Source organism: Mugil cephalus, chromosome 22, assembly GCF_022458985.1.
Source record: "Mugil cephalus isolate CIBA_MC_2020 chromosome 22, CIBA_Mcephalus_1.1, whole genome shotgun sequence".
Classification (NCBI taxonomy): domain Eukaryota; kingdom Metazoa; phylum Chordata; class Actinopteri; order Mugiliformes; family Mugilidae; genus Mugil; species Mugil cephalus.
The window spans coordinates 3149228-3177016 of NC_061791.1; the positions used below are offsets into that span (position 1 = coordinate 3149228).

Sequence of the window (27789 nt, forward strand, 5' to 3'; positions counted from 1 at the left end):
AGGGGAGAAGGAAACTTTGAAACTTGACCTGCAGGGTGGGCAGGATAAACAGAACATATCTGAGAAGCCAACAAAAAAAAAAAAAAAAAAGGAGCTGGAACAAAGCATGAATATCGCTCCTCCAAGTAGTTTTTCTTTTGGAAGAGGAGAAGATATTTATATGAGCAACAAAACATTCAAGAAAGCAGTTCTTTGTTTGTCTGGAGTCAGGGTCAGACCAGTTTAAAATCAAATGAAAATGAAAAATATTTTCATGACACAAAATCTGCATTTACATGAGAAGGATGTGATGTCGCAGTTTGTCCACAAGGTGGAGCCAAAGTGGACCTGACTCCTCTTTGACCTCGTGAAGCAGATTTCTTTAAATAAAACAAGAATATATGTGAAATTTACACTAAAATAAGAACAACTACTTCAGTTAGAAATGTGAATAAAGCAAAATAAGATGTAATGGAAGAATATGAGTGGAATGCTGAGTGTTTCACTGTAAATTTAATTAAATGATGGTCAGTTCCGTGCAGGAGGTCACGGTTTAAAAGAGGCTGCTATGCTCCCTTCAAGTGCTGCTGGTAAACTCCAGTTCCTCAAAAAAACGGAATCTCTGCAAACTGCTTCGATCATGACTCGAAATAGAACAATTATATTAATTGGTTTTGGCTCGTGGCCTTCATCTGGGTCATCCACACACTTTAACAAGCTCAACTTTCTATTTTGATTATTCCTTATTTTCCTCATATAAAGGCAAAGAATCATTACTGCGCCTTTTAAGCTCAGTTTATCAAATAATCTTTGAGCGCAAATGTAAATGAAACTAATGACGTGAGAAGAATTAAGAAGGTGTTAAGTTTGTCCTACATTTAAGAAAAGCAGCCGTCCCTGGGTGGGCTCGAACCACCAACCTTTCGGTTAACAGCCGAACGCGCTAACCGATTGCGCCACAGAGACTTGGCTGAAGCGGGAGCGGACGATACCGGAAATTCAGGTATCGATCCGTTAGTATCGCCGATACCGATCATGATCATTGAATAACTGTAACTTTCCTTGTACTGGCTTAATTATGAAAAAATACAGGACAAATATATTACTCAAATAAACATTTCTGTTAAGCAGTTACAATATAAAACTAATATAAACTAATTTAAAAATTAAACAATTCCCCTTTTACTACACATAGTTGTTTTAGAAACAATTGTGTGTGCAAAATAAGAAAAGAGAACAATGTAACAAAAACATAACGATGTAAACAGCACAACAACAATGGAAAATAAAGTCAGTAACAAAGTCAGTTGAGCAAAATAAACAAAAGCAACAATGTAATAATAAATATAAAAAATGTTCAGAGATGAAAATGTTGACTCATGTATTTTAAACTAAAGAAGTGCGTCTGCATCCCATGTAACTGTCAGACTCCTCCTGACGCACACAAACCTGGAGATACGCTCTATGAACTTTGTGAGGATTTTATTTTACCTTATTTTATTTTTTATTTTTGACTCTTATGTCTATATCTGGTTCACGTGTGTTCTTTGTTATCCCGAGACCCCTGGACAAAACAATTTACCTGTGGGGATCAATAAAGTGATCTTGAATGTTGAATCCTTAGTAAGTGACTGGACGTATCGAAGAGAAAAGTATCGACCTCATCACGCTAGTATCAATATGATACCGATATTAGGTTGGATATCGATGCTGTCGATATTTAGATCGATACCCCAGATATTTTCAGGAGAAACGGGGACAAAAACTAGAGGAAAGTGCCGATATTAATTTTATTTATTTATTATTTTTTTCATTATCATAATCTTGTGAGCTCTGGAGTTTCTACGGGACTCAACTCATACGATGTTAACTAAAGGTTTCATTCAGAGTCTTGGATCCCTGTGGATGTTATTAGCTGGTTTCAGTAAGAAAATGTGGTTGTTTGGCAACTCTCTTACAGATAGTAAAATGAATAAAGTACACGGAGCAGTGGAGTCAGGTAACGGGAACAGAGACGATCACAGATGATTTTTTATCAGTTCGGAGAGTTTAGTTTTAATAACTCGGAGTTGGACCATTTATTTTGAGACTGTAACGTGTTTCTCAATTGGTAACGAGGCAACAAAAAAAGCTGTCTTGATCAAACTCCATACTTCAAACTCAGTGTGCTATTCCATGCTCACGCCACACACCTGCTCCTTCTCACTTTCTTTACGCGTAAAATTTCCGATTCCCCCTGAAAGCAGCAGCAGCAGTAGAATGGGCCTGAAAACTCCGCATCCCTCTCCTCCAGTAGGTGGGCGGTTTTTTTTTTTCTCCTTCTCCACCATCCCGTCGTGTTTCTCCGTCCGGTCACTCCGATCTGAACGCAGACCCGGGACGTGCTGGAAATAATGTCCCCTCCATCTTTTTAAGGAGCTTTAACGGAGAAGAACTGAAAGATGCTGCTGTTGCTGACTCTGCTGCTGTGTCTCAGCCCGGGTTCACTGGAGAAACTGGAGGAATTTGAAGATGACGTTGATTCGGAATTGAAAGACTTTGACTTAGACATCGTGAGATGTTTATATTTGTATATATTTAGAAGAAAGTTCTGGAGTTTCATTTAGATTTGGTCTTTTAATAATGTTTGTGTTTACAGGCGCCTCGAAGAATCCCTCGGCAGGTGAAAAATATATTAATGAAGGTACAAAACAAACACTCCTATATATATATTTACTGCAGAGCTGTTGGTTCCTTAATGTTCGATTTGTCTTAAATCTGTTAACTTGGCACAAAGAAAGAACTTTTATTGAACTTACATTAACTAAAGCATTTAAATAAAACAACACTCTGTCTTTAATATGTGTCCCTGATACGTGATCTAGTTTTAAAACTATTTTGATGCTGTCACTCTTGAACTTGTGCGCTCTGGGCGTGACGCACAGGACACCAGCCAAGCGCGCAGATGTGCCAGAGCGTTTGTAATGCGCTGTTCGCTCATATAGGAGCAAATTGTGAGGAAAGTCCTTCCTTCACTGAGGTGATGTGTTATTTTTGGCTGATGGAGGAAAGTTAAGAAGACGAGGAATCATCGTCATCCATTAATGGCGATGCGTAAAACGGTGCCAAAATTCAGCGTCAGTGACACAGCTGTGGTTGCTGTCTTTTTTTTTTTTTTTCAGGAGACTAAACCACAAGTTCAAGAACTCACCATCAAGACGACCATCGTGTCCCGGTACGCGTTCACCGCGGTGTACTGCGCCATGCTGAACCGGCACTCCGCAGCCACGGAGGCCGTCTTCCAGTTTCAGATCCCCGCCGGCGCATATGTCTCCAACTTCACCATGTAAGAGCCTCGCTGCAACAATAACTAAGATTAGAATCAAAAATTTCATAAAATATAAAATAATGCACGACTAAAGGGGGAAAACATGATTTTACGCATCAGCTGGACATTTTGTAACTTGGTTTATAGAAGCTCGTTTCCTCCTGAGCCTCGTGAAAATACCAGCTCAACAAAATCCAACGAGAAATTTGTTTATGGAAGAGTTTTATTAAGACCCTAGAGGAGTGCGTGCACATTTTAATTTTTTTGTAAAGAGACATTCATTAAGTGAGTCATAGCTCTGTGTCCCAGGAGGTTTTGGTTGGTGACATTGAGGAGTGTCTGCAGGTTTGCCAGAAGTTCCAAACGGAGTCTTTTTCTCAAGCTATACGCACAAAGTCAGAAAGAACACGCTGTCTGCATTTAAATCCTTCCAGTGACACCAGTGTTGACCCATGCACAACTCCTACTGTTAGGAGTTTAGGGTGTTTACTCGGGGCACCTCTAATGTGGACGGTCGAAAAATGTCCGTCCCTGGGTGGGCTCGAACCACCAACCTTTCGGTTAACAGCCGAACGCGCTAACCGATTGCGCCACAGAGACATGCCCACGGAAGAAAAACCTCTGGAAAACAGCCGGAAAGCTAGACACACAACAGTACATTGTTCGAACACGGCAAGAAATTTGAGGTTTTATTTAGTTTGGCGACTTGATGCAAGTCTCGAGTCCTCTTATGAATCTGAGATGATGCATAAATCATAGGAAAAAGCTTCCTTGAGAACAGAGTTTGAAGAACAAAGCCCAAAACATGTCAGTCTTTGTTCCAGTTTGTCTCCAGGACTTTATCAGCCGGAGCAGGTTTTTTATTCAGAGCAGGTGTTTTATGAATCAGAAGGATTCTGGCACCTGTAAATAGGTCATTTGAACTGCGACAATAATTGGTCCTGAACAGCCTCTCTAATCCTCCCACCTCTGACCCCGTGAACCAGGATCATCGGAGGACGCGTCTACCAGAGCGAGGTCACGGCGAAGGAAAAGAAGGTCAAGAAGGAGAACGGCAAAACCAAGAGCAAAGAGTCAAGTGCTGCAAGGTGAGAATGTGTTTCATTACATGTGCTGGGGCCTCTCCTCTCCTCCTCCTCCACCGTTTCTATGACAGCATCCCATCCAGAAAGCTCTTTGGCCACAGGGAGGGCGTCTGTCATATAAATGTGTGACCTGAGAGGCGACACACGGAAGAAGTGATCTCATTCCACTTCCAGCTGCTGTGCAAAAGAAAAAAAGTTGACATTTAGTTAATCATGACATTTAGTGATTCATAAGCAAAGTGGAGAAGGAAAGATATTTGATTAGACAGAAGAAGAATGATTTTACTGCTTGGACCTCTCCACATCTACTACAGACTAAAAAAATCAAATATTTTTTAAAAAAAAAAGATAAAAATCAAGTACTAACCAGACTAAAAGGGTAAAAATAATAAAAAAAAAGTAAAATTCAATTAAAAGCCATACTGAAAGGGTAAAAATAATAAAATAGGTTAAAATTAGTTAAACGCCAAACTAAAAAGATAAAATATTAAATAATTAAATAAAAATCTATTAATAACCAGACTGAAACAGTAAAAATTATTTAAAAAAAAAAAGTAAAATTCACTTAAAAGTCAGACTACAAATACAAATTGATAAAATGAATAAAATTCAATAAATGACCACACTAAAAGATAAATAAAACTCAGTTGAAAGCAAGACTGAAAAAGTAGGCCTTTAGTTTGTCTGTTTTTTAATGAAACATGTTAGCTTCTCTTCTGCTAATATTGCTAATATTCTTGAATTCCACGTGGGGTCTGACTCTCAGCCAACTGCGGGGGAACATGATTGGCTGAGCAGCGATGGGGGCGGGTCCTACTGTGTACAGGAGGTTTTGATTGACAGGTTTAGTGTAGCTGAATAACTGAGTGAAGCGCTTCTGCCTCCATTTATTCCTTTACTAAGGTTTGTTGGATTCATGTTAATGTTGCTTTAATTTAAAGAAATTTAAATTTGTGGGGAAAAGTATGTAAAAAAAATGTATAATCAACCAAAGATGCAGTACCTCCGTGGCCCCCTAGGGGTCGCAGACCCCCTATTGAAGACCTATGTTTTAGAGAAAAGGTTCTATTTTGTGCTTTGATATGCAAGGACTGCAACATACAGCATCAGAGTTACTAACAGAGATGGTTTAAATCTATAAATTCCAAGTAATAAAAGACTGTTGAGGTCCTGCAGCCTGAGAGGAGCAGTGTCTCCTTCAGGCTCTTCAACCAGGTCCTCTATCAACACTTTCGCATGCTTCAAAACCCCGGGGTTAAATAAGGAGTTTGGACAAAAGTGTTAAAATCTAAAGCTACAATCCAACTCGAGGACACTGAGACATGAGGTTTGCCTGGATTCTCACGGGGGTAGTTTAATTACTGTGGGATTCGACCACTCCAGCTCCAGTTTGCAGGAAGTGCTTTTACGTCCCTGAAAGTAGGAAAGCACACGTGCAATAAAAAACGTCTTCTCGACGCATAGCAGTAGATTTATATTCTTATTTTTGAGTGATGTTTTTCAAATGTTTGGATTTGTCCTTGATATTCCTCAAGCAGCCAACACAAACAAATGGAAATCAGTGACGGTCCATTTCACCTTAGCTAGTAAATCACACACTTTCTAACCAGACTGTCTCCTGTGTGTCCTCTCCAGTCCAGAGCCGGAGGTGGAGGTGTTCAGAATGGCCGTGAAGATACCGGGTAGGAACCGGGCCGTCTTCCTGCTGACCTACGAGGAGCTCCTGCAGCGTCGGCTGGGACGCTACGAACACGTGACCAGCCTCCGGCCCATGCAGCTGGTCAGCCGCCTCACGCTGGACGTCACCATCGTCGACCACTCCCCCATCACCGACCTGGAAGTGCTGCCGCTCCGCAACGGCAGAAGCAGCGCCAACGCTGGAACCGGTTCTAACGCACCAAGGACGCCAGGTTTACATATTTAAATACATACCCAACATCTGCAGTTTTCTAAGGCACTCACAGTTCTTCTGCTGAATCAGTGTGACCGGACTGACTCTGTGGTGCCAAGAACTTCTTGTTCTTTTTATTTTTGAAAATAATTCTCTATGATTCAGGATGAATATCTGGTCACGGCCTTTTGGAGGGACAAACCCTCGGTGAGGTCACCCGTGGGCGTCCCGAAGAGCAGTTTTGAATAGTGATGTTCGATTCCACCGATTTCCTTTCTGATCCGATACTGAGTAAAATTCAGGCTGGTATCGGCGATACCGATCTGATATCGATACTTTGTGTAAATAAACCCTAATGTGTCTGCTAAACCTACACAAAAGTAGTGTTTTTCAAATCATAGCTTCATAAAGAATAAAAGACATCAGAGAGAAAACAATAAACCAAAGAAAATAAACCAAGCTTAACTATTGGCAAATTCAAAAAGGTTGAGGCTAAATCGAGACAGAACCGTCTACCATGTACCGAACAGCAAAACAATTAATAATGTAAGTCAAGTATATAGAAATTCTCGCCCAAACACATCATGAATGGATGGACGTTAATTTCTTTTATCACTCTTATACAGTAAAGTGCAGTGTTATGCACATTAAAACTGTTTTTCTCATACAGGCCATAAAATGCACACAGATTAATTACTTTTTTAAATGTGCCCAGACTCCAGTTCAAATCCGCTTTCAGGTCACGGCCACTTTGTTTGTGTAAAACTCAACACGCTTTCCTGTCTTTGTGCTGCAGCCAAGCAAGAGCTTCCCATCACCACCGTGATCAAAAACGAAAAGACCGTCTGCAGGATCACCTTCAGCCCCAACATCATCCAACAGGCCAAGATCTCCACCAGCGGCGTCCTGGGAGACTTCGTGATCCGCTACGACGTCCAGAGAAACATGGGGATCGGAGACATCCAGGTGAGAGCGCATGTCCTGTCATCCTGAAAACAATAAAAAAAAAAAAACAATAAAAAGAAATGTGCAGAATAATCGTGATGACGAAAAACCGGTCTGTGAAAATATTTTGATTGCACGCACGCAGATTTTCCTTCCATCTGCACACACTCATCCACCCACCTGTTAGTCATTGGTTTTCCTGGCTTCCTGGCCCAGGCCTCACTCTGCCGCCAAGCTCTGGAGTCTGTCTTCACAGTCGTACTATAAATGCAATCGGTTTCACTCTTTCCTAGGTTTTAAATGGACATTTTGTCCACTACTTCGCCCCCAAAGACCTCCCCGTTGTGCCCAAGAACGTTGTGTTTGTGATCGACACCAGCGCCTCCATGCTGGGCACTAAGATCAGACAGGTGAGGTTGACACGTTTTAAAAGATGCATGAATGCACAGAACACTATAAATGATTTGAGAATGGTTTATGTTGTGTTGTGTGTGTCTTGTGATTGGGACTGTGTTTGTCTGTAGCTAATTACCACTTGGGGACAAATTAAGCGATTTGAACTTATTTGAATTTAAATAAATATGCAGACACGTTATTTTAGAAAAGTAATCCCAGCAAACCTTTTTACAGATTTTATGATTTTTTTATTTGTTCATGAAGACAAATGCATTTGATTGCATATCGTGAACTTGGAAATTTTCGGTGATACTTTTGCAGAAATTTCAAGAGTCGATCCACACAAATGTTTGTATCTCCGAAACTCCAGTTAACCTTCCTCGATCCATCTTTATTGGTTGAAGTTTCAGTCGCCATTGTTGAAAGCGAAGCAGGAAGTAGAAACAAAAAATAGCCCGACTGGCAAAAATTAAACAGTGCCGACTAGCATTTTCAAAATTTTGTTTACAGGAATAGGACATGCACATTGAGGCTCTGTCTAAAGGTGTTCCTCAGGGGTCTATACGTGGTCCTACCCTGTTCAAAATCTAAATAAATAACATTGCTTCTGCTGTAGTTCTCATATCCATTTATATGCCGATGACACCATCTTGTACACATCCAGCCCCTCCTTGGACACTGCCCTGACTTCCTTGCAAATTAGCTTCAATAATATCCAACACGCTTTTTCCAAACTTCGCCCGCTCATGGGCAACGTAAGGCCTTTGGCACGCAAGATGGACGAACTGTGTGGGCGTGTTGGCATCCACGGGGAGCGACCATGAGCAGTGGTTTGTGTTTTATGGAGACCTGGAACAGCGTGTCTGTGCCCAGCACTTTAAGACTCTACGACTCTTCCGTATGGCCCTGCCAGTGTGAGCGTCGACTTTATTCTCTTTTTCCCTATAGGGAAGGAGGTAGATTTTTGCAGACGGCGTAACCTACATGCCATATACATGTGAAAAAACAAAACAAATTATTGCCTTAATCCGACTTCAACTGGACAACTAAGTGCATGTAAACACAATACACATACACACATAAGCTGCACTATTTTCCATAGGTCAACCAGAAAGGGTGCTGTATTAACCCGTTGAAAAGACACATAACGCCACCTAGTGTGGAGGAGGAGGACATGTTCCCATCAGTTATTGGATTTTCTCCGTTGCATGTAAACTGGGACAAGGACCACATTCAGAAAGTAGGATTTTGAGCATTAAGCTGTGCATTTAAAATGCACTGAATGTTCTATGAGTAAAACAGCTTAGTTAAGAGTGAAAGTTCGTTCTTAGCTTTTAACTGCATCTCGTGGATTTCATCTGATCATCTGTTGATAAAGATCATGATTATAGGTTGAGAATTTAATTAGTATTATTGGTAAAAAAATTATTTGTAAAAAAAAAGAAAAAAAAAAGGGGGGGGATAAAATATGCAGGAAAATAGTCTGTTAGATACTACACAGACCATCTGACAGGACAGGTGTGTTTTACATTTCTATTGGTCACTTTTGATTGGTTTCGCTGCACCTGCTGCCAGAGTGTAACCTGAACAAGCTGGGATACAAACTGAAGGTATTTTCACATTAAGCAGCACCAGATATGAACTCAATCTCTTCCCCCGATGGAGTTTTTTTTCTTAGAAGAAACTGGAATGAACTTTCAGACACTTTCTCAAAACAAAGAAAACCTCCAGTTGAATTTCAATTTGCAGCAACGGATCGGAAAACGCCACACCTCCTCACTCCCACACTGGAATATCGATATCAGGCCTCTCTCCTCCATCTGTAACAGCACGATAAACCCCCCCTCCTCATATTCAGCTCAGCTCCCCGTGAACAAAGAAGATGAGATGAAGAGAAACTGAAAAACAGATCTTCGACGACTAAGAAGAAGAAAAGTGGAAACATGCAGTAAAAGGCCGCGCTGCGAGGGCGGGGGGGTCAGCGTCTATGGGGTAATGGAACTTTTGGGACAAGAGCGCCCTCGACCCCCTTGATCTGCCCCCCCCCACTCAGCTGTTAGCAGCCCCCAGTGGGCCGCAGGAACAGAACAACGAGTGTGATTTGATGTGGCTTCACAATAGAGGGTTTCAGAGTGGGTCAGACTGTACACAGCTCGTATAGGACTCTACAAACCCCTCCCTCCAACTCCAAATTATATACTTCACCCACGCTCAGGGCCGCAGATCTCCAGACGCTCGGCTTGTGAACGTCAAGACAAAAGCAAAAGGAGGATACGAATCTCGAGGCGTGTGTACAAATTAATGGAGTTTTTTCTTTTACGTGATTGTGCACATTTAAGTTTGAACGATGCTGAAAATTTTCAACTTCATGTCATAGATGTGACTGATTTTGTGATAATCTGAGAGTAAATGAGAACAGCGCAGCCTACAAGATAATTTTCTTGGAACTAAAAGGTATTTTGTTCAAAAGAGCTGTTAAATGTCTGATCATTTTAAACCGATTCTGGACAAGGCCAAGCAGAAAATAAAAACCAGATTTGTTGTCAAATATTCAAAGAAACGTCAACCAATCCTGACAATCCTAAACTTCATTGACAGATGCTGCATATTGGCCAAAAATCTGTTCGGATTCTGAACGGACAGAAATAAAATCAAACCAGTGCAAAAAAATTGATTTTCCAAGATAATTGTGTAACTTTCTGAAGAATTCATGTGTTTGCATCAGTACAAGGGTTAAATCAGTTCATTCAAGACCTGGACTGACAAAAACAAATCGGGTTTTTATTTGCATGTGAGAACTTAAATGATAAATTACTCTCTTCAAAGACACAATGAGCCAGAACATCCATATGAATTATCTTGCCGTTGCTTTACAGTCTTTGTCAACTCTAGTTTTCAGTTTTATTGACGCCACCCTCCGGAGTTTGATCAAAGGAGACGGAGTGGGCGTTGATTGATGGTTTGCGTGTTTGCTTCTAACCTTTTTTTTTTGCGGCTCACGATAAGCACGAGCGCACAACAGACGCCAAAAAAAACAAAGGCTCGATTCAACCTAACAAGACTTAAGCCTTAAATAAATACTGACACGGTGAAGGTGGCGTGATAACTCAACAGAAGGAATCTCTCTTTAAAGCTCAGATTATAAAAGTGGTGGATGAAAAATGGACTGAATTCGTTTGGGAAAAACTAAACACAAAAGACTTTTTGTTGGTTTGAGTATTTAGGTTCATGTAAGATCAGATTTAGGTTAAGAAATTAATGGAAATTTGCATTCTTCTTTGTTGACATGAACCAAACCTCAAACACTAATTTTTTTTTTGTATTTGAACATTTGGGAACTAATTGAGCTGTGACTCTCTTTCCCTCAGACTAAAGATGCTCTCTTGACCATCCTGAGAGATCTGCGTCCCGGCGATCACTTCAACTTCATCAGCTTCTCCAATCGGATCAAAGTCTGGCAGCCCAATGGTCTCGTACCGGTGACGCCGCTGAATATTAGAGACGCCAAGAAGTTTGTGTACATGCTGGTGCCCACTGGGGGTGAGATAATATAAATAAATGATCCCCTTGTTGATCCCTCATGGGGAAATTCCATCTTTATATTTTCAGTAGTGTGTACAGTTGGTGCAAATTGGGGGTTTGGTGCTTGCTCAGGGCAGCACAGCCATGGGCAGGATGGGAGGAGCCACTTCCAAGGACGGCTGGTATGAATGGGCCAACAGTGCTAAGAAAAATTACGGACTGTTTTAAGTTTTGGTGAAACCAATGGTAGCAAAAGCACCAAATAGTCAAAAGAAAAACACAGAATATCTCTAAATGGGCTGATTTATTACAGCCCCAGCGCCCCTGGTCCGCCTCCATTCATTTACTTCTTGTAAGTGATTGACAGGTGTCATGCCACTGATCATTTGGGTTTAATCCAGTCAGTCCTCAGGACTCTGGTCATTGGTCAAAAGTGCTGCTGGTGTCAGAGTGGGAACGAGGTGGATTACTTGATTTCTTATCCATTTTCCTCAGTGTCTTTGGAAGAAAAGTTGGAAGTTAAGAGCCTGAGATCACATCGGCCAAATGATGTTCAAATAACTCAAAGGGACAAACGAGAAAAAGTTCTGTGTGTCCTGGTTTGAAAGAAAGGACTGGCTAACGGCAAGTGAAGCCAAGAATTCACCTTTCTGTTTTCCGTGCTTGGCTTTTGGAGGAGATACAGCATGAACCCAGCAAGGGATTTTGAATGTGTCGGACACAACTAGAAAGAATAGGAGTTGGGATACAGGTGGTTCAGTCTTCAGTGACACTGGCTACTGTGTGGGAGGAGGCTGGGTTTCAAATCCCAGTAAGGACAGAAGTCATGAGTTTCAGTGTTGATTGTCAAACAGGAAATCACAACTTGAACTAGTGTACAACTAAAGATGTTTCTGGACTTAAATATGAAGATAGGAATATCTGAATATCTGCCTTCAAAGTGAAAATACCTCACTGTACCTCGATGACTTTCCTCTTCTGCAGGTACTAACATTGACGGCGCCATCCAGACCGGCTCCTCGTTACTTCAAGACTACCTCTCCCAGTCGGACGGCCGCCAGAACAGCGTCTCCCTCATCATTTTCCTCACGGACGGACGGCCCACCATCGGGGAGGTGCAGTCGACCACCATCCTGGGGAACACTCGCTCGGCCGTCCAGGAGAAGTTCTGCATCTTCACCATCGGGATCGGTAACGACGTCGACTACCGGCTGCTGGAGCGCATGGCTCTGGAAAACTGCGGGATGATGAGACGCATCAACGAGGAGGCCGACGCAAGTTCCATGCTGAAAGGGTATGACCTTGTTTCTGTAGGTTAAGACATGATGGATACCAAAAATGGGGATAGATCATGATCCAAGTTCCTAGATTCAGGGTGATGGTGGCTGCATTTTCTATTTACACGACAAAGAGCGCAATGGCACAGAAACGTGTTTCATAAATGATCAGAAAATGGTGTTAACCTATGGGGACATTGTGTTTCAGGTTTGCTTTCTAGTTTAATATGACATGCATGCATTAATATTATCTTAAAGATAGATATATTCCAAACAAGTGCTCGGCTCCCAAGAGGTTAAATCTGGGGAAAATGAAGAACTTAGCCTGGTTTGGCACTGTGAACCGGATGTGGTTGAAAATGGATGTGAAACTGTGTTGACCAGAGTGACTGTGTACTACTTTTGGCCTAAACTTGATGTCAAACAGTCTGAACCTGGCTACTAACACAACCTCTGGACACAGTTTAATACTTTATCTATTTAGATTTGTGCTCCCAAGAAGAACCAGTGCTTCAAGGAGCTTGCAGTCCAGAGTAATCTTTATTTGGCATAAAACCCATCTGATATGAATCACTGGTCTTGAGGGAGGTCTAAAAATTGAGGAATTCCTAAGTCCAATGCAAAGGCTGACCCGCAAAAAACAAACTGAATGAAAACAAAAATAAGAATTTAACTTTGTTATTTTCTCTTTTGTGTCCTTTGGTGCACGTTTCTGCAATGATCCCAGGAATCACTGCTTATAATCCCACTGTGTACACTGGGTGTTTTCAAGATGAAATAGAGAACTCTTTTTAGGTAAACCCCACCCCAGTAGGTTTCCCCTTCATATGTTTCTTATTAGTCAATTAGCCGTCCTTAATTCCAACCTTCTCCACACGTCATTCCATCTGTCATCGAGCTACGAGGGAACCGAGAGCCGCAAATGTGACGGTGCTGACAACAGAGCTCTTTAATCAACTCCAGCATGTGACAGCCCAGGACTACAACAGCCACCTTCTTTTTTCCTCTCTTTTCCGGACACACAAGGTGTTTGTTCAGTTGTGCAGGAATGTGTGCATGTTGTGAAACCTGCGTCTGGGTATGGACGCGAGGTCAACAGATAGACTCCGCAGATAATAGCCTCTGTCCGGCTTGAACAAACACGCCGGTTAAAGGGGTGAGGAGGTTTACAAGGACAGAGGACTCTCGTGCACATATTTTTTCTGCTTCATTTTTGAAAAGAGTCTGCAGTGGAGTGTTGACGGCAGGTTTATAGCCAGGAAGTGGCTTGTTTAGAAGACATTGTTTAGAAGTGGGGTAGATGGCGTCTGTGTTGGTGTTGCTAGGCAAACATAAACGTGCATTTAAAAGTGCAACAAATTTTAATCTTGTCTTTGGGTGTACGCTTTCTCCTTTGAAAGCTAAGGCGGATGTGGTGACTTTTGCCCAACACAGAACTGTATGGATCATTTCTGGAAAGTGGCATATGGGTGATACTTAAGAACAATGGTCGGCTACCAAAATGGACACCAAAAGAGAAAGCTTTCATTAAACTTTCTCTTGAAGGAACATTCTGTTGTCTAATCTTTTTAGGGTTTGGTTCTTGAAGATGTTCCACCTATCATCCAAGACTCTTCCTCAGTTCTTACTGACCTTGGAGTAAGATCTTGGAGCTTTTACTAATCACTTGGTCATCAACTGTGTTCCTTTCCAGGTTCTACGACGAGATAGGGACTCCTCTGCTGTCCGACATAAGGATCAACTACACCGAGGACTCCGTCCAGTACGTCACGCAGCATCTCTTCACCAACTACTTCAACGGCTCCGAGATTGTCATCGCCGGCAAGCTCACCAACCAAAGTGCAGAATCCCTCCACGTCCAGGTTACCGCCAGCAACAACGAAAAGAGCATCATCCTCGAGGACGACGTGCCGCTGAGACACCTAGAGATAGAGACCGAGAAGCACGTGAAGGAAGCCAAGGCTGCAATGGCGGCTGCAGGCAAGACCCCGGGGTCTGGGGCGACGCAGGGATTGGGGACTGGTCTGGGGTCAATAGCGGAGGACTTTGTGGAGCGGGTTTGGGGTTTCCTGAGCGTCAAAGAGGGGCTGAGGTCGCGGCTGCGCAGCCAAACCAGCAAGGAGAGGGAAGATCACACGCAGCAAGCCACCAACCTGTCTCTGAACTACCACTTCCTCACCCCGCTCACCAACATGGCAGTGGAGAAGCCGGAGATCATGGCCGATGGCTCGTTGGCCCCAGCGCCCGCCATCACCCCAGGAGCTGGCGAGGCTTCCTCCCCCGCCAACGACCTGCCGCTTGACAACCAGGGCGGAAATGCCCGGAAACCCGACGGGAAGATTGGCAGCCAGACTTCGTCTCTGAGCAACACAATCGGTGAGTTTGTGTCTTCAAGCACATTTATCGGTTTACGAAAGACCAACGGAAGTAAAGGCGGTTTCCTTCCATTTGTTGCTTGTGTCATGGACTGTTTACAGCATTTAAGATAATCCTTTAAAATCCCCAGTCCTTTAATTTATCCCACAGTGGGATAAATTAAAGGACTGGGGATTTAAAAGTCACCTAAAAGTGGAGGCTGGTTAAGCCAGAGACATTTGAGAGGTTTCAATAACACTAGTACCTAGCTATCCCATCCTAAAAAGCTGCTGTCATCTGCAAGCTGCAAACTACAGACTTCACAGAGCCGCTTCATATCATGCCTTTGAAGGTTGATACCGAGAAGTAGCACCTGTAGATGTCATTCTGTCTTCAGCTGCATGGCGTTGCAGTAATTATGGTTCCTCTTCTAGCACATCGCTTGAGATAAATATCCTATTCCTTGCAGGTAAAGTAAAGACGAGACCGGCCAAGAAATCCATCACCATCTCCAAAACATCAGGTGACTCCACATTCTGTCTCTCTCATGTTGTACCGTGTCCACCTGCCTGTTTTTATCTGATAACATCTGAACCGTGCACACCGTGAGCATACAGTGGTTACACGGCTCCGCAGTAAAACTTGAAAGAGGCCAAAGGGAGGGAATGTACAGTAGACTCTCTCTACACTCTCTGCGTGGGCAACCTGTAATTTAAGTCCGTCAGACGGTGGGCAGTGATCACACAGACAGCGAGAGGTTCAGGGATTCCTCTGAGAAGAGGAAAGGAGCATGCAGGGTCTAATTGAAATACCGACGCAGGAGCTACGTGGCACTTTGAACATGCAAGTACGGGACGGAGAAGAGTGGGGAAGTGGATGTTTGTGCATGCGTTACAGTAAAGAGAGGGAAGCCGTCGGAGGCCGTTTAGTTGGGGACTAATGACCCCGTCATTAGGGTTGCTCTATCATCTCATCTTAGCCGGTTCTCATAAGCTAGAGTTGACTCCAGCTCAAGATATAAACTATCCCACAGGACGGAAACTCACACGCTGGCAGACTCACTAACAAGTTTGCTAAAAATACACCTACCCAAACAACAATCTTTTATTTCCTGCTCTGTGTTTGTAGATATGTTTTAGGCTTCATCATTTATTGAATCAAATGTTTCCACCTCTTGAAAGTGTCAACGATCTCTCTTAGATATAAGAGTTTCCATGCCGTACAGGTATTGTAATTGTTACGTTGCAAGTCTTGCTTACAAAAAAACACTAAAATAAAAAGAAAGAAAACCAATAAACTAAACTAAAGGTGCAGGAGAAACACAACAACATGTCCAGTTAAGTAGCTCAACTACTACACGGTTCATATTTTTTATTGTGTACTTTCTGCCTTTTTCAGTTGTGATTTTAAAGCCACTATTTCTGTTTCTGTCTCTTAACTTAAGCCGACGGTGACCCCCACTTTGTGGTGGAGTTCCCCCTCAGCAAACTAACCGTGTGCTTTAACATCAACGGAGAGCCTGGACACATCCTTGGCCTGGTCTCTGATCACAAGTACTCCGGTAAACCCCATGACGCTGTTAAAAAAATGCACAAAGAAACTCTTCAGTTGCATATTTGACTGGACATTAATAGCGTGTTTCCATCAGGTGTGACTGTCAACGGAAAGCTGATCGGGGCCCCAGCTCCGCCGGGAAGCCACAAGCTGCAGCGAACCTACTTCAGCACCATCACCATCGTGGTGGACCGTCCCAGACGCGCCTACATCGAGGTGACCCCAAAGAAAGTCATCTTGGACGGGCGGGACCGCATCGTCCTGCCCTGCCACTCCACCGCGGCCGTGGACAGCGGCGCGCTGTCGGTGGCCGTCGCAGGGAAGTCGAATGTGACCGTGACGGTTGGCGGGAACATCAGCTTCGTGATCCTGCTCCATCAGTACAAGAACCCGGCCCCCTACCAGAGAGACCATCTGGGCTTCTACATCGGCAGCAGCAAGGGGCTGTCGAACAAGTGCCACGGCCTGCTGGGTGGGTACCACGGATGATCTGGAGGGAAATATCTCAAAGAAATGCATGCACTAGCAATTCATCATAAACCAATGGAATCAATGGAAGCAAGACCGAGTTCCCAGTACACAACATGGAAAGTTAGTCTTGATTCTCTCCGTTGGGAACTGATTCATCTCAGGCCATGGAGTTAAACTTGTTACCAACAAAATGTCTCTGATTGGTTGTGTTAGGATGCTTTTCCTGATTCAGGAGTTGGTTCTAAAATTGGTGCAGCACTTGTCTTTTAACTACAGGGTTCCTACACATTTGAAATTTCCAAATGCCATTCTTTCTCCAAACACTAATTTCCAGACTTCAAGGTAAAAAAAATAAAATGTAATAAAACTTGTGGCATTTGAGTAAATAGTTGTGTATCGTGTAAATAAATTGTTTTTCGTAGTTTTTTGTAGAAACTGTTTTTTGTAGTTTTCATTAACCTGAATATATATGTCACCAAATCATTTCCAGAAACAAATAAGTGAAGAACAAATCTAGATAAATTCAGTGCACATGAATCATCCATCTATGATCATCTACTGTGAGCTCTCACATAGACATTTTAACTGTGCTGCCAAGCGCCTTAAAAAAATTAAAAGAAAACTGAACAGTGGTAACAGTCTTGGAAACATGAATATTTTTCCATACTTGCGTAGGAACCCTGTACCTGGCCTGAAACTAAATGCTGTGTTATCAGACTCTGGATGTAGCAGGCTAGAAAAAATGTTCTTTAGTTGAATGGAAGGACTGGACACATCAGGTGCAGTAAAAATGCATCTTTGATTTGGTTTCTACTACTACATTGTCAGAATTGTGTGAACAATGCTTCTCACAGACGGTCGAGCATCAACAGGAAATACACCGACTTCAAACAGTTGAAATCTGAGACTAAAATAACCGCGTTTAAACTCTACTTTCAGGCCAGTTCCTGAATGAGGAAGTGGGATTAGCGGAGCTTCCTGCCCAGGGAGGCATGAAGCCCTCCCAGGTCCTGAAGGTGAAGGACCGCTCGGTGCCCGTGGTTCCGAAGAGCAGGAGGATCTACGGCGGGACGCAGAGCGTCGACTGCTGGTTCGGCCGCAACAACGCGGCCAAGCTGATAGACGGACGGTATGAGGACTACTTGATGTCGCACATGTTCGACACGGGAGGCTGGACGAACAGAGCGTAGGACGAGAGGACGAGAACTCAAGCTCCGGCTTTTAATTATTCAACTTAACTGTTTTTAACCGTCACCTCCCAGCAGATCTAAAGGGCTCCAAACCCAATCCTTACATTTTAGGATTTTCTTTTTTGTGTACATATATTTTTTTACTATTTCTAATGAAATTAAATGCTTTTATTATTTGATCTTTATAGTTTTTTTTGTAAATAAAACATTTAAGTCCCCACTGTTTTCTTGAACTTTTACACACATATGTGATTCCATGTGTTTTTTTTCACACGCCTGTGTGTCTTAAGACCACACCTGGTTGCCACGGAAACCACTCCAGGTAACTAACCCCTTCTCCCAGCGTCAATGACAAGACGCTACCCCTAACACACAGGTTCACGTCCCACGCACGGCTCCGTGGTCCTCCCTGTCATCAGGCGGAGGTCACGGGGTGGGGGGGCGGGGGGGAGAGGGGTGCAGGCCACGCCCACACAGGTGTGCTCCTCCGGCCCGGCCCCCACTCAGCCCGTCTGTCACCGCGCTGCCTTGCCCCGGCCGCCACAGGAATTCAAACACCTCACGCGGCTTCGTGTGTCAATCATTTTTATTTGTAGCGCAGAGATACATTCGGCGTAAAGGAGCACCTGGGACGTTTTGTGCCGTTGTAATTAAGTTATAATTAAAAATGATAATAATAATAAAAAAAAAAATACACAAGATAAATACAAAATAAAAAGTACAGGGATATCACAGAACCTTAAAAATGTAAACAAGTAAAAGGATGATAAATTGCAGAATAATCGCTCAAATCTCTCACTAAACCTTCTATCCTGACATCATCTACCACAGACTGGACCACAGAGTATAAAGTCACATATGTATACGCACTAAAGAAAGTATTAACAGAATAAATAAATGTGCCGTACCTTGCAAAATATGTAATACACAGCTTTTGTGCCATCCAACGTAGAGTTAAACATGTATTACAGGTTCTCTTGAGAGAAGAAATATCAAAAATAAGGTCATATTTAAGGAAAAGTTCCAATTCTCCCATTAAAATTCATAATTTGCAAATAAAATTTGAACCTCATAAATAAGAACGTCATGGTCCCGTAAAACTGGGAGCGCTCCAGGTCCCAACTTTCTGTCAGAACGTGCCAACAGTTTCATTTGTTTCTTTTCAACCATGACATGAAAGTTTTTTTTCCTATTTTTAATTAATCAGAAGCAGCCCGTCGTAAAAAAAAATTGTCTAGACGCCCGATGAGTGTACGGTTATATATACATAGATATATATATAAAAAATAGGCTGCAGCTCATCCAGAGCGTGTAGGAATGACTATAATTACCTTGATATGAAAAGGTTTCCTATATTTGACAGAGCTTTTATAAATATACGGTATACTTTACTCTCTCTGGAATACACGATAAATGATTCTCTTCAGAGGAACATCACTTCCAAAAGTCCCCAGAGTGAAGGAAGGACAGATTTATTACAGATTACACCCTACTTAATGATCTCCCTCCACACATACACTCAGCTGTGGCTCCTCTGATGTTCTCTTGCAGCAAAGTGAGAGCATGAACTCCCAATTTGGTGTCACATGTGTGCACCGATTAAAGCTCCAGTCGTAAATATTCAAACCCTTGGATGTAGACGAAGGCAGCTGAGGCTGTAGAGTGGTTCACATTCACAGGTTATAAAAACCTTTAATTTGCGCCCTTGCTTGCAAAGAAGCTGATATTTAGACCTTTAGTCTGGAGGAGATAAGGATGCATGGTATTTTAGTTTTATTTGTGTGTGTGTGGATAGTGGATGGATGAGTCGGAGGTAAAGTCACCTGGGTTTACACCACCACCCAGCTTGGCCTCAGTGGGCCGCCTGAATACTGAACATGAGGGACTGGTCCGGCCTCGTCCGGCTCCTCTTCCCCCTCCGAAGCCTCCTCGGTGTCGGTCTCAACCGTCAGCAGCGCCTGAGGGAGGAGGCCATGTTTGTTAGTTGAGTTACGACTAAAAGACACAACACAGAAGTGGTCATCGGCTGCTGCTTGTTTGGGAGAAACTTGGAAGTGTCTGAGTTCTGCATTCACAGCCTAAAGTGGAAAATATTCCAGACAAACGCCGGCGGCAGCAGCAGCAGAAACGATTCAAATCCCCGAGGAGCGAGACTTTCACAACTCTTGGAAATTTACAGCATAATAAACTTCCACATGTCTCTTTAAGTTGGCGTACGGCAAGCGGGAAATCTCATAGTACGAGGACTTTACAGACTTGGAAAAGATTGAGATGTGTGGATGAAGTCAGAGGTAGGGTCATGACATACGGTGTCCACGCTAAATAAAATATGTAGTGTAAGTTCACATTTCTGACGATCGAAGGAAAAACAGGTGCCTGTCATTTTTCCAGTAGCGCGACTGTCGACATGTTACAGAGAAGATCGTGGAGACGCTGTGGTAAATGAGGTCATTTTCTCTTTTTAAGATAGTTTTAAAGACTTTTTTAAAGGTTTTTAAATGGTTTTTAAATGCCTGTACATGTAACCTCATGACAGAAACATATAAGAAGTTACATGAAGTAAATGGTAGTAGCAGCAGGTGTAGTCAAAATGTCTTTATTCATAAATTCAAGGACTAATTGCTGAAAATTACTCAAGTACTGATCACCTGTACTTCTTTCTGAATTCTATTGATTCTATAAATATTATAAAGGTTAAAGGGAAAGATGGAAAGTGCAACTAGGGCTGAAAAAGGTGTCTGGTATGGGGAAACCAAAGGTTGGGTCTCTTCTTTTGCAGATGATGTGATTGTGTTTGGTTCATCAGAAGATAAGAGCAGAAACTCCCAAGTTTGAGGCCATGGTAGATTACTTTGTTATGACAGCTCAGATACAAGCGGCTAAAATGAGCTGACTAGAGGATGGAGAAGCCTGGACGTCTGGACAGAGTTGGAGTTAGGATTAGAGCCCTTACGCTTACACTGGTGAAGATGTTTCCGTATTTTGTCCATATTCCCCTGCAGGGATCCATATTCCATATTCATTAATTAGTTTTGTCTTCGTTTAGTTTTATGCAGAAAACACACCAGTATTGATCACCCGTGCTTCTTTGTCTGTGTAGTAAATATTATATTTGGTTAATGGTAAAGATGGAACTGGGGCTGAGAAAGGTGTTTGGTATGGGGAAACCAAAGGTTGGGTCTCTTCATTTGCAGATGATGTGATTGTGTTTGGTTCATCAGAAGATGAGAGCAACAACTCCCAAGTGTGAGGCCATGGTACACCTGAGAAGATAACTTGGTGTGGACCCAGATTTTGCTTCTAGGGCAAAGGGCATTGGGAATAAAATCTCTTGCCACACAACCCAACTTTGGATCAATGGATGAAAATGGAAGGATGACAGATTTTTTTTATTCCAAGGCTCTAATCAATGAACTAGATAATTTCTGAGATGGTTCCCTTTAACTGGACCAAATAAATAATCAGTGCTGAACTTCCGTCATTCAGGATTTGTCATCATTTCCACTATAACTTCAGAGTCAGAAGCGGTCACGCTGGCCACAACAATGTCCTTGTCGCTCTCACTCCCGCTGAAGACCTCATCTCTAAGTCAATACCCCCACTATCTGCGGCCCTCCTCCACTCTCCATAACATCAGCGCATGGAAACAAATCCTAAATGTCACTTTTATTCTTGGATGAAGGCTTGATTTATAGCCGCCTGGCAGACGACCAGGGAAAAAAGAAAAGAAGGAGGGGAAGGGGGATAAACACTCTCATCCCATCGCACACCAGGGTCAGTCTGTGAGTTCAATCTTTCCTGAAAGAGTAGGGGGGGAAGAAGAAGAGACACGGGCTTCTGTGCTGTGTGGAGGGGCTGTTTAACAGATTCTCTGGATTACAATAAGAGGCCTGTTGCGGTAACATCCAACCCAAGACACACACACACAAAGTCTGATCATGAGGACGACTTCTTGACTACAGTTAAGGAATATTTGTCTTGACGTCCACCAAAACCTACGTGGAAACCCCACTAGATTGAGGTCCTGTGAGTTGAGGGGAGGGGCCTCTGTGGTGGAGCTTCCCACAGATATTTGATCAGTTTGGGATCTAGTGAATTTGATTTTTCTTTTTCAAGTTCTTAAAGTGTTTTTGTGGCTGCATCCTGCTGGGGATTCCATCAAGGAGTGTCATTGCTGTGGGTGCTGCATGTCTAAGTAGCATCCACATGAATGAATATCAGGTTCAAAAGTTTCCCAGCAGAGCATTTGAGTGGTTGGTGGTCATAATGTTGTTGCTGATCAGTGTCAAACTGTTTCTCTTTGGATTAAGTGCGGCGACATAATGTGAGTGTGTGTGTTACTCTATAAACAGCAGGTGCAGTCGATAACCTGTGTGACCGCGTGGACCGACCATCCATTTAAATTCAAATCTTTTCCTCATCACGGAGCAAAGATATTTAACTATCGCATTCCTGTTCGCAGCCACGTTGGGTAAACAGAACCCTGATAATTGGTGGGAACGGATCCTTTTTCTCAGAGTGAACATCAAATATAATCCCCTAGTTGGCCGATGACTCAGTCCGGAGCAGATGGGTCGGACTTATTTCTCTGAGTGGCCTCAAAAGCAGGAATGTAACACACTTCATCTGTTTGGACATTTAGGAGCCGAGCAATAACAATACGGAAATACAAATTAAATTAAATGAGCGACAGACTGAACGCTAATGGGTTTAAGCAGAGTCGTATATTAGAGAGAGTCTGGCCAACTCAAATCATGGGCGCCATGTTTGCTACATCGGAGGGAAGATTCTCCAGAATCAGATGCGCTATGTTGAAATAAATGTCTTATTTTCACCATTAACAGGCCTATAAATGTTATTGCCATTGTTACTTAAATATCCCAGCGTCTACTCACTTTAAAAATCTTAAATGAGCCTGTAAAATGCTTTGTAGCCCGATCAGTCTCAGTCTCCGTGTTCATCCATCACCGTTAAAAGGTTGGCATATTTTAACTTTTAATCCAACTTTATTCCCTGTTATTGCCACTTCTCTATGGGTGAATATTGGTCAGATGTATCTAACATGGCGTCCATGAAACACGTGACCAGCTCAGAACCAATCAGCATAGCGGGATGGTTCAGACTCTCTCTAATATACGGTTCTGGGTTTTTAAGTATTTAACATCTTCTCACCCGCGACTCGTCGCTGTTCGTCCAGGGCAGGGAGTCGGCCTTCTGCACCGAGCTGTCGCACGAGTCGTCCAGGCCCTTCATTGTCTTGTACTTCCTCATCGTCAAACTGTCCACCACCCAGAACATGATGGACTGCAGGTGGTGGGGGTGGTTATTATTAACGGTGCAGGGTGCAGGACAAAAACAGTTTTTGTTTGTGTGAAACTTACGTTGACGATGAAGGGCACTATGAGCATGACCAGAGCCAGCTCCAGCTGAGGGTTAGCGATGTAGCTTAGCAACACCTCCTGCAACTGTGGAGGGAGGAAACTTCATGTCGTCAGATCTTGGTCGAAGATGTTTAAGATGAGGCCGCAACTTGAACAATGCTCGACTTTTTCAACGTATAATAATAATAATGTCACTAGCGCACGGTGAGCTGTAAAATCTCCTCACCTTGGACCATCCGGGGACGAGCAGCACCAGGCTGATCACACCTTTCTCCAGCACCATGATGAGCAGGTAGACGCCACACTGGCCCAGCCACGCTGCTGCCTGAGGAGGGTCACCTGGGTTCACCCATCCATGTAAGAAAACAGAGACACAGAAAAACCAAGGAATAAACTAATTACTTCTCATATTTATTCCAGGGCTGAGGTGGAGTTGATTTCTCTAGAATCTGGGAACATTTTCCAGAATTGGCTGCAGGGTCACCTGGGTTCACCCATTCATGTAAGAAAACAGAGACACAGAAAACCAAGGAATAAACTAATTACTTCTCATATTTATTCCAGGGCTGAGGTGGAGTTGATTTCTCTAGAATCTGGGAACATTTTCCCGAATTGGCTGCAGCTGGAGATGCTGACTCTCCTCCTTCCCTGCCTCTGGAAGTGAGTCTACAGCACCATCTAGTGGCAGACTCCGGAGCTGCAACTCAATATACACCAATCCGCCACAACATTAAAACCCCTGACAGGTGAAGTAAATAACATTTAAATCATCTTGTGACAATTCAGTGTTCAGCTGGGAAACTTTACTTAGACCTTTACCACAAACCTAGACCAGACTAGTTCAGAGGCAAAAGGGAGACCCACACAATATTAGGGCAGGTGGTCATAATGTTATGCCTGATCAACTCACCGTACTCCCCAAACATGAGCAGCGTCCACTGCTTGTACTCCACCAGCTTGGATACCAATTTGACTGCCAGCCAGATAACGAGCATCCCCAGCGTGGCGTCCAGCAGGAAGTTCATCAGATACCTTCGGGCAAAACGGGAAATTCCATTATTGCTTAAAAAAATCGCTGATGCCGCTGACCCATTGGTGCAGACGAGCTACTCACAGAGAGCAGGGGTCTTCTTTGGTCAGGGTGGACAGGAAGACGTTGGCGAAGTGGATGAACAAGGCGCCGATGGCCTGTTTGGACGTGTCGAAAAACCTGGAAGATGAGATTAAAAAAGGACTGCGTTAAACTTCCATTTGTGTCATTTTCAAACAATTTGACGGACGATTTTAAAACAGGAAAAATGCCTGACCAGATCCTCCACGGCCGTCTGATCCCTACAGGCTCCCGGAACCTCTTCACTGCAAAAAAAGAGAAAGAAAAAGAGTTCATCTAAATTCATCCTGGTGTCTTTGCCTAATCAGCTGATTTATTATGAAGAACGAAGAAGCTGTTGCGTCTACTGTCTTAGACCTGCAAGTAAATACAGGACATGGTCTTTATGGATGACTATTCATACTAATTATGTATTATTTTTACCACATGACAAAATATAACAACAACGGCGCAAATCCTCTGAATGTTTTGGGTGAACTATAAAGAGCAACCATCAAGTTAATCAATAACAGAAACTGTAATTGGTTGCAAACCGCTGCAGCTTATGAATCCAAGTTGTTCAACACCCAAAACATGCTACTATGTTTACTAGAGTCCACCAAACATCTCCTGCAACACACACTGAACAAATTAGACAAGACTTTTCTGCTCCAGATGAACTGTTTTGCATTAAAGAACCGAAGCAGCAGCAGCAGCAGCGGCAGCAGCAGACCAAAGATCCAGCTCTTATCTGAATGCGACTGCAGCCGTAATGGCGACTCCATGGAAGGAAACTCCCAAAAATAGCTTCGGAGGAAGACGGATCAGCGGAGGGGCTGTGTGCTTGGCACGCCGCCACTGTGATCATAGCTGAAGAGCTCGTAACGCTCCAGCGCGTATGAATGATGTGGTGTAAATATTAACAGATCAAGAATGACACTCGGAGGAAAAGACCAAAAAAAAAAAAGGAGAAGAAGAAGAGGAAAGGACTGCAGGGGAAAGAAGGGGCTATTGATTTCTCCACTAATGAGTAACCGAGTGGAAGTTGATCTCGCTGCCCCTGTCAGGTCGGGCCTAATCCACCGCAGCGATGATTCAGCTGATGAGATCACCAGGACTGTGTCGACCTTTTAAACTACAACACTGAGTATTAGGTCATAAAGACGCGTCGTGGCACCTGTGGGTATATGAGCGATGGCTAGATGACCGGGTCAGACCGGTGGTCCAGGGGAGGAAAAGCTATGAAATGTCAAGTGCAGCCAAATGCACACAGATGCATGTGAAAGCTGCTCTGGCCTGTGAGGTTCTTTCCAAAAGACAAGTCACTGCAGCTCAAAATGCAGAAAAAGTTAATGCTGCTGATAATAGAAGTGCATCCAAACACATGGAGCAAAGGAAGAAGCATGCCCGTCTTGGTGGCTATGCATCACTTAGTTGTAGAACATAAGGCACAAATATGCAAGGAGGACCTGCAGCAATGTTCAGATGGTGCCGCGTCTCAAAGCGACCAGGTCGCCAAGAAGAAGGTGGTTTTAATGTTGTGGCTGATCGCCGAGTAATCAAGGAAACCGGTTGGAAAAAGCTAAAACGCCAGCTTCAAAAGCAATCCAGGAAGTCATACAGGAAGTAATGCATTAAAGCAAACAATAAGAAGTTCCCCAGCTGCACATAAAGAAAAAAAAAAAACAACAACATGGGTGCAGGATTCAGTGAGACACACGTTTCAGCTGAGTGCAAACATGAAATGTCGCCTCCGGTGCCGAAACTGGTGAGATGCTCGACATTCTCCGAGTCAGCTGCACAGGTCACAAGTTTTTTAGCAGTCAATGGGCTTTGTTCAGGCTCAGTGACTCCACATTGAGCTGCATAGGGACAATCTTGTTCATATTCTTCTACAAAAAACAAAACAAATTACAAAACAGACATCTGACTTAAAAACTGACTTAAAAACAGCAATGTTACGAAATATGCATATGGACATGTTGTCAGTATGTTGTTAGCAGACATTTTTCCACATTAAAATGCAGCAAATTGACTCTCAAATGCAAACCTGGCAAAACCTCCTTTAAAAAATGCGAATTTTATGATACATATTTGCCTTTAAGCATACAACCCATTCTGGCGTCGTGTGTATCTATTATTAACGTTTAATTTGGGTGTTAAAGTTCAATTCGGCGTATAAATAAACAGAATAAAGCAATCAGTTTGATCAAAATACGCCCAGAAACCATGTTTCATACACTCAGCTCAAACTTTGTGTACGTGGAACGTGTTTACGGCGCGTAAAATAGTAAAAACTGCTAATATTTCTTTAAAATGTGCAGCTTTATAACAACTTAAATGAGCCGAAATGAGAAGGGAATGCTCAATGGGCGTGTAGTGTTATAACATATGTGCTATGTGGTGTGAATCATCGCCGAAAAGCAAGAGAATGTCAAATTAGCACTTTTGTCAATGAGCTTTGGTGCGGAGCTAATGAGACTGCGGGGAAACGAACGTCAACAAAGCGCCACGTGGACCAGGGAAGCGTTTTTAAAAGCAAATTAGCGCACTTTGTTCTTCGTGCACCTTGAGTAAACACAAAGGGGTCGTGTGCTGGATGTTTTCCGGATACTCACACATCAGGGTGCTGAAGGCGACGATGGCCAGGAGACCCTGGATCAGGACCCCGAACCGGTCCGTCAGGGCTCCGTTGTCGCAGCCGTGAGGATTCGCCTTGTTAATGTCCGACATGTTCGTGACTTCAAATGGAGAATTATCCAGGAATCTCCTGACCAACAGGACCCCGCTGTATCCGTACATGTCCATGGTCACACGGATTAAAAAAACCCCACCGCTAGAGACAAAAGGAAACTCCTCCGACTGAGTGGAGGGGAAAGAAAAATAACGTGGAAAATAACGGGGGAAAAATAGACTCCAGGTTTCCTTCAGTGTTGCCTGTGGCTGAGGCTACATCTCGTGATGTTTAAGCACACAAGAGGGTTTATTATCTGCCTCCCATCCATGTTTATGTCAAGAGAGGAAAAAAAAAAACACACGTTCCCAGAAAAAGCCCAAACAGGAAGTCCAGCTGACGGGATTTCATAATAAAAGCTCTTAACATCAATAAAAGAACCTAAACCCTGTTTATTTCACAGTTTTATATAATTAAGACAATGTTCTTTTCATGCAATTAATCAGTGAAACGTTGACAATCACCGTAACTTTAAATTAAATTAACATTTTAACATGAAATTAACATCATCACTTGACCCCTAACAGTTAAACCAACAATAACAATTGTAAAAAAAATGAGAATATCAATCAATCAAACTTAATTTATATAGCACTTTTTCTACAAGTGCAT

General features: G+C 43.0%; 2 protein-coding genes and 2 non-coding genes across 4 annotated transcripts; 1 reads left to right on the forward strand and 3 right to left on the reverse strand.

The window, feature by feature from the left end:
- Positions 1–871: 871 nt before the first annotated feature.
- Positions 872–945, reverse strand: trnan-guu. Its single transcript has one exon. It is a non-coding gene; the product is annotated as a tRNA-Asn (tRNA).
- A 1365-nt stretch (positions 946–2310) lies between these two features.
- itih5 (inter-alpha-trypsin inhibitor heavy chain 5) lies at positions 2311–18207 on the forward strand. Its single transcript, XM_047574702.1, has 14 exons — positions 2311–2531; positions 2618–2662; positions 3141–3304; positions 4273–4374; positions 6007–6281; positions 7059–7228; positions 7501–7617; positions 10972–11143; positions 12110–12419; positions 14096–14778; positions 15227–15280; positions 16202–16318; positions 16406–16783; positions 17722–18207. Exons 1-14 carry the CDS (start codon positions 2421–2423, stop codon positions 17970–17972), a joined length of 2949 nt encoding a protein of 982 aa, XP_047430658.1. The 5' UTR covers positions 2311–2420; the 3' UTR covers positions 17973–18207.
- On the reverse strand, positions 3813–3886 carry trnan-guu. The gene has a single exon. It is a non-coding gene; the product is annotated as a tRNA-Asn (tRNA).
- A 333-nt stretch (positions 18208–18540) lies between the features above and the next one.
- On the reverse strand, positions 18541–27511 carry tmem110l (transmembrane protein 110, like). Its single transcript, XM_047575122.1, has 8 exons — positions 27062–27511; positions 24661–24709; positions 24468–24563; positions 24264–24385; positions 23580–23692; positions 23354–23437; positions 23145–23276; positions 18541–19930 (listed from the first exon to the last, which is right to left on the reverse strand). Exons 1-8 carry the CDS (start codon positions 27249–27251, stop codon positions 19802–19804), a joined length of 915 nt encoding a protein of 304 aa, XP_047431078.1. The 5' UTR covers positions 27252–27511; the 3' UTR covers positions 18541–19801.
- Positions 27512–27789: the final 278 nt, after the last annotated feature.

What these genes read in the sequence shown, in the direction of transcription:
- itih5 (XM_047574702.1), top strand. Translation starts at nt 2,421, where the DNA reads ATGCTGCTGTTGCTGACTCTGCTGCTGTGTCTCAGCCCGGGTTCACTG. An exon ending in TGAAAAATATATTAATGAAG is followed by an intron (nt 2,663 to 3,140) that starts GTACAAAACAAA and finishes TTTTTTTTTCAG; the next exon opens with GAGACTAAACCACAAGTTCA. An exon ending in TAACGCACCAAGGACGCCAG is followed by an intron (nt 6,282 to 7,058) that starts GTTTACATATTT and finishes TTTGTGCTGCAG; the next exon opens with CCAAGCAAGAGCTTCCCATC.
- tmem110l (XM_047575122.1), bottom strand. Translation starts at nt 27,251, where the DNA reads ATGGACATGTACGGATACAGCGGGGTCCTGTTGGTCAGGAGATTCCTG. An exon ending in CGCCTTCAGCACCCTGATGT is followed by an intron (nt 24,710 to 27,061) that starts GTGAGTATCCGG and finishes CTTTTTTTGCAG; the next exon opens with TGAAGAGGTTCCGGGAGCCT. An exon ending in CGAACAGCGACGAGTCGCGG is followed by an intron (nt 19,931 to 23,144) that starts GTGAGAAGATGT and finishes CTCCTCCCTCAG; the next exon opens with GCGCTGCTGACGGTTGAGAC.